This window comes from Plectropomus leopardus, chromosome 19, assembly GCF_008729295.1.
Source record: "Plectropomus leopardus isolate mb chromosome 19, YSFRI_Pleo_2.0, whole genome shotgun sequence".
Classification (NCBI taxonomy): Eukaryota; Metazoa; Chordata; class Actinopteri; order Perciformes; family Serranidae; genus Plectropomus; species Plectropomus leopardus.
In genome coordinates, this window is record NC_056481.1 from 10154966 (window position 1) to 10165048 (window position 10083).

Sequence of the window (10083 nt, forward strand, 5' to 3'; positions counted from 1 at the left end):
GAACACCTTCACCTCACCTTGTGGGCAGACGGTGCTCTAAATCCTGACTCCAGTGAATGAAAAGGCTTGTGGTCACATTTAGTGACTTGAACAATGTGTTGTAAGAAAGCTCAATGAGATTACGTGTGTCTGTCTGTGACAAGTCGTTCTCCTTTCTTCCTGTGAGCTTGTTGCTATTACTGATGCTTCTATCTACAGCTCTGAACGAAGGATCACTGAGATCACTAGTCCACAAACACTTGTCTTGTAATCAGCTCTCAGTCAATGGGACGACTGTTTCCAAGAATTTGATGCTAATCTGTGGGAGTCATTCTTGAGACAAACCCTGATCTGATAAGGTCCATGAGTAGTTTGTGAGGAAGTACATGATTATGAACAACATTTAATACCTACTAATGAGCTTGTTGTATTACTGCGAGGACACTAAAGAGTTGGCTGCATAAAAGCACTCTTGAGTCAGCTGCTGAGTGAGTGAGTCCAGTGTTGGGAGTAACGCATTACAAAAGTAACGCTGTTACAGTAATGCATTATTGTTTGCTGTAACAGTAATATAACGCATTACTAATAAAATGTCTGTAATGTTATACCTGTTACAGTTACGCGTGTTACAACGCATTTTAACCCAAAATTAAGTGGCTTCTTTTTTTTTAAGAATTCACCAACATCGCGAGCGGGGGCATGTCTAAGGAGTGGCCCATTATTATTGGCTTTCTGCCCAATCAGTTTGAAGTGTTGACAAGTCAACTGAATTTCCATTTATCTGTGAAATTCAGTCTTAAACCCGAGAGGCAGCAATATGGCAGAGTAACGTCTAACCCGACTAATAGTACAAACAAAAAAACTATTAAAAAGTTTACTCTCACTGGATGATTTTTTATTTTATTTTTTGGCACTTGAATGTTGTTGGCACTTTAAACTTTCTATCATTAACTTTTGGAAGAACACTTTCTTTCAGAAAGTATGGAAGCTTTAGTTTGAATTTGTGTGGTGTCACTCTGTTGTGTTGTGATTGGTAGGTCTATTTATATTTTAAACTAAACTATAAACAGGAATATAAAACACTACAATGTTAGTAATTAATGGCATGGATAGTGGGGACAAAAAAGGCAAATGAAAGCTATGTGGATGTGTGTGCCGGCAGCAGCGCTCGCACTTCATGCCCCCCTGTCAGGGCCCCACTTGGGCCACCCTGGTAAAAAAAACGCCTGGACACGCCACTGATCGCGAGACTTTCCAGCACTGGAAACAATCCCTCGAGTAAGAGTGTTTCCTGTTGTTGGAATTTCAAGATTGAAATAGATCCATGCTGCAGAGACGATTAGACATTTACGAGATGGACAGACAGTCATTATTATAAGTTTGTCAGAGAAAAGGACAAGAGCGTAATAGTAAAATGCGATCTATGTGCAACACCGAGGGAACTCTCTTTCTACATTGAGCAGCTCCGGTAGCTTGAAGAAACACCTGGACAGGTGCCGTCTTAACGCTAAGCTAACCGAAAGAATTGCACGCGTGGAGAAGAGAAAGTGCGGGCAAGACAAAGCAACAGAAATGAAGTTTCTTTTGGTCTGCCGTGCTGCTTGAACCCTGAGAAATTAAGAGACTCGCGGCAGAGTATTTTAAAGATATGCAGCCTTCGTCTGCAGTAGAGCCGCCGGCTTTCAGAAAGCTCGACAGCAAAATTCCAGTCAACACCAGCAATGACAATGTAAGCAAATGTTGCCATAGAAACTGGTTCATGTACAGCATAGGTCAGTTGGCCATCTAGAGTCCCTGTCACCTGGGCATTGCCTATCATATCATATCATATCATATCATATCATATCATATCATATCATGATTGCTGCATTAAAAAGGACCACAGATGCCAGGAAGGCTTGCATCACTTCCCATATTTCATTAGAGTACATAAGATATGTATATGTTTATATATGAGTCAACTAAAACTGAGGTTACATAAAGTTAGTAACTGTGACTTTACAAAGTTGCCAACTCTCATGATCCTGGCGTGTGACGCACGCCCTCACCGTCAGTCTCACGCTGTCATGCTGCCCAGGCAAATCTCACGCCAAAACATTGTGACAGCAAAGATGTTGAACAGTCATGTAATGCAGTGAATGACTTTGACTAATACAGCTAAGTGTTTGATAGCAGAGCAGTGTTTTGTTATCGCGGATCAGACAGCTGATGGTCAAACAGTAGCAAGAGACACACAATCAGAGCGGAGCTTCACCTCACAGCACCAAAGTGTCTGAAACAGCCAAATATTCAGCGGAGCAAAGTGACTCCTTTAGACTTCTACAGGCTACTTTGTTTTAGATTCAACTTTAATCAGACTTTGGATGGAATTATTTAGAAACATCAGGATGCATCGTTCCGTGTCTCATCCAGCCGCTGGCACTGAGCTCTCATTATTATTACCAGGGGCAGATGTAGTGATTTGGGGGGCCTTGGGCCCCTGGGGATCACGAATGTCTGTGCACAGGATTTTATGGTAATCCATATAATTGTCAAAATATTTCATTTGTGACCAAAGTGGTGGACAGACTGAAATCTCTAGACCCATGCTGCTAACATGACTAATAAAAACTCACTCAGATTTCATTTTTAGTTTGACTGTTGCTTTGAATTAAATGAACGGAATAGCACACTGACTATATACAATGACTCTGATTTGATTTTAATTTTCTGTCCCAGCTTTGTTATTTCCAAAAAAGAGATACCACACATTGTATTCTGTGAAGATGTAGCTGCTTTCCCTTCTTGTCATGTAATCTCCTGATTAATGCACTGATAAATGAAAGTAATGCCTTCATTAGATAGTGACAACACTGTAATTTAAAAGTCAAATACGTGTGAAATAAATGTGTTATTTTTCTAATTTAGGGAGTCAAGAGGACTATCTTTGGATGAACCTGCGTGACTGTTGCTCATTAGGACCGACTCCTACTCTCTGCAGTTGACACTGAGAGGATTTCACCTGCTGATGACGGCCTGGCATGAAAGTTAGTCCATCTGAGGTTAGTGTGACAGAGAGTACATGTCTCACTGTGGCTTATTTCTGGAGTGCATGCATTTAGCAACTCAGTGCTGTAATCGTTTCTTCTCTGTTTCCTCACTGACGCTTGCTGTAAATGTGGCTTATATTTAGAAAAGCCAGAATGGCATGCGTGTGATGCATGGCAATGGGTGCAACAGCAGAACAAAAGACATCTTAAGGCTGGTTTTATTAAAGTGGCTGCCTTAAATAGAGTTCCTCAGATTGCTCAGAGTCAGTCTCACTGTATAACTTCTCATATCAGCACAATGTAAGAAGTGTAAATAACTGCTACATAAATTCCATTAAGGGAATCTCAATGACAATAAATTAATATAAGGAGCTCTAAGGCAAGAAAATATGAGCTCTACCACACTATCTACATCTTTATTTATCAGTTAATTTATTTAAAAAATCATCTGCTTCTAAATGAGCTTAAGTTCACTTTCCCTTAGGTGTCTCCTGTAGTATAATTGCATAATAGAGTCTTAACACAGTGAATGTCTTTCTTACCATATATAGAAGTTATATCACCTCAAACTGTCTCGCTAACAAAAGCACACCCGATTAATCCACTTAGTAAATGCTTCAGACAGCCGTGTCATGAAAGGGCTTTTCTGGATGCTGGTCAGTTGTAGAATTTAGGTGTTTTCCTGGAGCAGAGGGTTGGCTTCTTGGAAAATAAAATACCTTCAACTTTGTGTCATTCAGATATTATTATATGCCCATGTTGTTTATTTTGCTACGCAAATTACCAAAAGAAACCTAATTGAGTAAATGTTATTGGCCTTGAATGCGCAGTATTGAAGACCACATTTACTTTGCATTGTTTGGGATCCTTCATTTGCAATTAAAACAGCCCAGATTGTTATGGGATGGATTTAATTGTAGATTGAGTCTCCAACTTTTTAGGGGGGTGTGGGCAAGTTGTTAAGATTAGTGATGCTGTTTATGCCATATTCCAACCCTACCTATGTTATTTAACTTAGAAATAGCTCCATCATACAGTTTTTGCCCCCTTTTACGTGCCACAAGTGAAAAAGGATCATCCTCAACGTTTGTTGTGTAATGTTATGGTTTTAGGATTATAAGGATGGAGAAGAATTAGATCCTAAATAGGATTTAGGCTCTACATTTTGTTTTAAGTATAATTTTTTTTTTTTTACATATTTTTAAGCATTTTATTATCTAAAAACAGCCTAAAAATAGTGGATAAAACTACCGCAAATGGGTTTGGGTTGACCTTGATTGTTTACGAAGTCTTGCTCCGTTGCTGTACACAGCAGCTCAGTTTTTCAGGCTTAAAGATACATTAGAAGAGCAGCAACACAATGTGTTTATTGTAGGTTTTCTAACATGGATGTAGAAGCAGTGCAGGTTAAAGACAAACTGCTGTAGAACAAATGCAGTCATTTCAAAGTGGATAAATTACATGCAGCACATGTTTTGTAGATTTACACAAATCCAACATGAAGCTCCAAATGTAGATTGTCCCAAGTTACTGTCCACTTGTGAAAATATTCTAACTGTACAGATGTTTAAACAAATCATTGTATTTGTAAGTTTTATTGCTGGCATTGTATTTATTGTCATTTGCAAGAGCGTTTTGAGTTTCCTTTTATTTTGATTTCTTAATAACTGGATCAACAATCTTCTGTCCGGTGAGGAAGTGCCACACGCCGCCTCGATAGAACTCATTTCCAAATGAGTAGAGGAGAGCGTTGAAGATAGGATTTGTCTTTGCAACAACTGGAAGCACCTGCAAGCATAAACAAAGATTTTCATCATGTAACTTCTTGATTTAAAGGACAGTTTAACTTTATTACAACTTGGGTCTTATTTTTGCAGTTGTGGCCGTCGTGAACACGTCAGAAGTAACTGTAGATAAAGCAACATGGTGACATTACTACAACAAAGCACCAACAGAGCAAAAAACATGGTCAAATGATCAGACCAGCTGTAAAGAAGCCAACAGTTTGGCCAGATTAAATAAACCAGAAGCCTTCTTTAAATCAAGCCAGCAATAAAACTTACATCCTTCCTTTTTCATCATTCAGACTGTATTTCTCCACAAACTGTTTGACTAAAAGTGCTCACCATTCTTAGCTTGGGAGATACGAGCTTCACGTTCTCAAAGCAGGCGTAGATACACATGAGGACGTAAGGGCCCCAGCACATCAGCATTACCCTCAAAGGCACACTGGTGTTAAACTGGAAAACAAAGTTGATCTTGTTACTTCAGATATTACACATGCAATGGAGTGCAAAAACAGCTTCAGTGGTTAAATATTACAATATTCAGCTAGAAATATAAATAAGTTTTCAGCTCAACAAGCTACACTGGAGTGTTTGTGCAGTCTGCATTTATCCGCCTCATAGAGTCAATGTTAAGACTGTAAGCTAGCAAGAAATGTTCCAGCACTCACCTCTCAGAAATACCATGACTTGTTGTTTATTTCTGTTTGTACACAGATTAAGTAAATGAGATATAACCCTTATTCAAAAAAGGATGTGACTTATTACATTAGTTTGTTAAATGTTAGTTAATAGTTTATGAATCGTTCATTAACAGTCAAATTAAAACAATGTGTATTTCACTTCACATGTGAAATGAACCATGAGCCACCATAAGGTTTGCATTCACATGTAAGTATAAAAACAATATTTTATTTTATGAGAATTTTAGAATTTGTCACTTCACAGAAATGTGACATTTGGCTTCATATGTGAAATCTCAATATGACGTGAAATATGTCACTACACGTGTGAAATGTTTTAATTGAAAGCTTTGCTTTCACATTATAGTTAAAAACATCTTTTGATTTACCATATTTTAATTTAAGATACACACATCATTTTACTGAAACAGGAGATTAGGCATCACGTGAAATCACAATCACGTGAAATATTTCACTTTGCATCTAGAAGTAACTTTTTTCATTTTCAAAACTTTGCATTTCAGATGTACTTTTTTTCATAAGGGGAGATTTTAATTAGTGATCTTCAGAGGCGGTGGTGGATGTTTTTTTCACGAACACACTGAACACTGTGTTCTACAAGAGCTGCTAAAACAAGTCAGTTGAGTTCAGGTTACATAGAAATGTGCATTTTCTCTGCCGAATCTGATCAAATATTAAAACAAAAGGAAATGTGTTTCTTTAAAAGGGATTTTGAGAATATTGCAGCACATTTACCCTGTGGTGATGGATTTTCTTAAAGTGCTTGTGGATGGAGTTGTAACACGAAACCATGATGAAAACTGGGAAAATCAGGTAGAGCACCACCAGAGTCAGCATGAAGGTCACATAGTCCCTGTTAAAAAAACATAAATAAACATATTTATGAACTGATAGAGATGAAAACAGAAAATGCCAACATTCCAGTTTACAGTATCATTCCTATACTTATACAACTCTACCTGTCCCCTCTGGTGTAGTCCAGCGTGCAGCAAGTCCTCATTGGCTCAAAGTCATAGACGCCCCATCCCATGAGAGGAACAGCAGCCCAGAAGATGGAAAGAATCCAGATGATGCCGCTCATCGTCAGAGTTGTGCTCCAGAAGAGCTTCTGTCCTGCAGGATTAAGACATGCGCAAGGCGTCCTTTGGATGTGAGTAGACATTTGACATATTATTTGGTAGCTATATATAGCTAATGACTCGTGTTGAAATTTTTCCGCAGTTTCTGTTGCAAAAACAAAAGCAAGTTTGACCAAATCTAAATCATTCAGGTTGCTTCTGATGCAGTACTTTCTAAAAACCCTCAAAGAAATGCAATGAAACGCTGAAGTACTCATATGATATATTATTATAGTATCAAGACATCTGATATTAGTCTCCAGATACCTTCAATTTAGTCTTAAATATCTATCACTTTTTTGTGTGATTCTGTGAATGAGATGGGTTTACTCTAATAGAGATATTTATTACGCTGCTGCAGTACTGTTGATATGTTGTACTTACTGGTGCAGTACTAGTGATATGTTGTACTCACTGGTGCAGTACTGATGATATCTGTCCCAAGCGATGGCAGCCATGAAACTCATGGATGCCAGGAGGGCTATCATCCCTTGAAAACCATGATAGGCACATCCATCTTGACCAAATGGCCAATATCTAGGAAAGACAGCAAATTTTGATCATTCTCTAGCACGCAGAGGGATGTTGCTTATTTCCTGTATGATGAACAGTGTTTTTAGATGACTACATCAAGCTATAAAAGCATGCTGGGAATGAAAATGTGTGACCCTTTGTAGCCAGGCAATGCCTCTCAACCCTTTGTCAAAAGTTGCATATGAACAAGATCTGTGAACAGTTAAACCAAAGAATGATACATCCTTCTCAGATTGTTTCAGTCAGCGACCTCAAGAGGTACAAATCCTGTGTGTCACAAAAAAAAAGAGAAAAACTTGATAATTATGTTGCAATCCCTGTGTTTTATCTTTGATGGCTGAAATACTGAAGCGAGAATGCACCTGGGCCCACTGCAATTTTTTGATACTGTATGCACCAGTATGCTGTTGATATCTAGTTAAGTGCTTTATTATTTAAGGTTTTTGTGCTTTCATGCTTCATTTCACCCAGTAAATTCATGCTTTATACAACCACCATGCACACAGTACGGGAAAAATAAGAGGATCAATAGGGACCCATAATGGGTAAATAAAAGGTTTAAGAGGTTTAAACAGGACATACAAAATATGAACGTAGCTACATGTTAATTCATATCCTGTTAGGTAACTTCAAACAGATTTGCTTGAAAAACGAAAAGAACTTAACACAGTGAATAGTAGATTATGGAGTAGATTAAGGATTATGAAACCTACAGGGTTATTTAACATGTTCATTCAATCTTTATTTAAATCTCGAGGAATCACTAAGGGCGAGCTCTCATTTTCTATGATGCTGAGAGCACGCTAAACACAAAGAAAGAGCAAACAACAACAGGCCGAACACCGTTAAAAACCACACGGTATATATATTATTATATACAGAGGTAATCAAAATAAATAAATATGCCCATGATATAAATAAAAAAAAATATTTAATGAGGCAGTAAGATAAATACAAATATATGAATAGGTCAGTACTGTTAAAAATATAAATTAATCAATAGATTTTCATTTTTTTTAAGGCCTAGGCTACTTTTATTGACTTCAGGGACTTTTACTTGTTAATTCCACAATTTTTTTTATTTATTTGAGTGGAAGTTATTTTAATTTCACGTTTATTTCACAGCTGACTGAGGCATGAGTGTCTCATAGACTCGCACACCAAAGCATTATCAACATCTAACCTTACTAACAGTAATTCCTGTGTTGTTATTTTTACTCCCTTAAATACCTATATTTACATTTATTTATATATTTATTGCCTCATTTATTAACATAAGTATTACACAGATTTTGATTTATTTAATTTATATTACATATATGTCACTTAACCTGTCTTTAAACCTTAATGTTTGCACCTCTGTATATACATATGTATTTCCACTTGTTTTGCAAATGCATTTTACTGCGGTACATTCTTGTTACATCCTGTCTATTCATGCAACTACTGACTGATGTCGCTTACTTTGTATTTTATTTACATTTTATTCTTTATTTTAAACTACCTATTTTATATGCTTATATCTGGATTCTTTTTTTTATTTTTACGTCTTGGACTTTATTCTTCTTATTATTAGTAATAATAATAAGAAGAATAATGTATACATACTTAAATTGCATTGTTGGAGGGAGTCTGAACCATGATTTTTAAAGAAACTAAAGCTTTTGTAATAATTGTTCATTTGATGAACTTTTAACTTAAACTTTAATTTTTTTTTTTTACTTTAATATTGTCTTTAGTGACATATCATCATAATCATCATGATACTTGATTACTCAGGAAAAAGTAGTACCTTCGGGGGGGTGGGGGGTGAAAGGAAAATAAAACTTTAAAATCCGTGTTTGATACCTGAGGTAACTTGCATACGCAGCTGTGAGTCCATTGATATTCAAACAGAGGTCAGCCACAGCAAGATTGAAGACAAAGAAGTTACTGGGATTCCTCATCTCCTTCACTGTGAGGAAAGACACGATGCTGATGGCATTGAGAAAGAATCCAAGCATGCCTGAAAGTGAAAAAAAGAGAAATGCCTCTTTAATTTCTGTCCTCACACTGTTATCAGTCCTAAATAGTCAACGCAGGAAGCTTGAAAACTACTACATTTCAAACATCACAGTGATAAAAATATCGACTAAATAATTGCATGATTGGTATTTCCGTTTGTTTTGATAATATAAACACATAGTTTCAAGGTGGACTGTCCCTTTAATTGTGCCAGAAACATGTCTTCCGGTGTCCTCGGTTCACTTACCCCCAACAAGAAGCGCTGTGCCGAATGTAAACATATCAAACTCCGTGAATCCCTCCGGTAATGTATACGCTGCCATGTTGAAAATGCGCAAATTAAACTTTTGCACCAAAAGTTCCTTTCGTTGTTGTTTGGCGCACCACCGTCTCCAACAAAATGACGCCTTATAAAGGCTCTTTCACGTGAAAAAGCACAGAGACTAATCTGAGTAAACCCCTTCTGAAATCCCTCAAAGAATGTTCTAACGAGCAGACTTCCTGCAAACTTCCTGCAACTTTGCGAGCGCAAGAAGTTTTGCGCGTTTAATGCGCAACTCTTTGAACTAAAGTTTGTTGATTCGGTGCTCAGCTGCGATGTTTTTTCGTAAATTTAGCCGAAGTACATTTTAGGCTGCAGCAGAAAACGTAATTGGCATTAGAAAACTCTCCTCAGCTGACTGTGTTTGCATTGGTGTGATAAGGAAAAAATGGAAACATGGGAAATGTTGTTCTTAAAGTTATTCAGTAGGCTGAACAACAGGTGGCTCAGCTCAGCAAATCACAATGTTAGTTCTATACAACATATTTGTTTAAATCATTCTTTTCAGTGGTTTAGCAGTGTGTTAAATTATATTTTATTTGATGATTTATAAAACATGTCTATTTTAAAAATATATAAACAGGCAGTCTTACCCTTGACTGAGCCTTT

At 37.2% G+C, this 10083-nt stretch overlaps 1 protein-coding gene across 1 annotated transcript; it reads right to left on the minus strand.

Annotated features, from left to right (window-relative positions):
* Positions 1-4363: 4363 nt before the first annotated feature.
* Positions 4364-9803, minus strand: rgrb (retinal G protein coupled receptor b). Its single transcript, XM_042508396.1, has 7 exons — positions 9400-9803; positions 8997-9153; positions 7030-7151; positions 6456-6609; positions 6232-6349; positions 5135-5248; positions 4364-4796 (listed from the first exon to the last, which is right to left on the minus strand). The coding sequence occupies exons 1-7, from the start codon at positions 9473-9475 to the stop codon at positions 4656-4658; spliced, it is 882 nt and encodes a 293-aa protein (XP_042364330.1). The 5' UTR covers positions 9476-9803; the 3' UTR covers positions 4364-4655.
* Between the last annotated feature and the right edge of the window lie 280 nt (positions 9804-10083).

Bases quoted from the DNA above. Each gene is read 5' to 3' on its own strand.
- rgrb (XM_042508396.1), bottom strand. From the start codon at position 9,475: ATGGCAGCGTATACATTACCGGAGGGATTCACGGAGTTTGATATGTTT. The intron at 9,154-9,399 runs GTAAGTGAACCG...TTTCACTTTCAG, and splicing joins CACAGCGCTTCTTGTTGGGG to GCATGCTTGGATTCTTTCTC. The intron at 7,152-8,996 runs GTATCAAACACG...TGTCTTTCCTAG, and splicing joins GCGTATGCAAGTTACCTCAG to ATATTGGCCATTTGGTCAAG.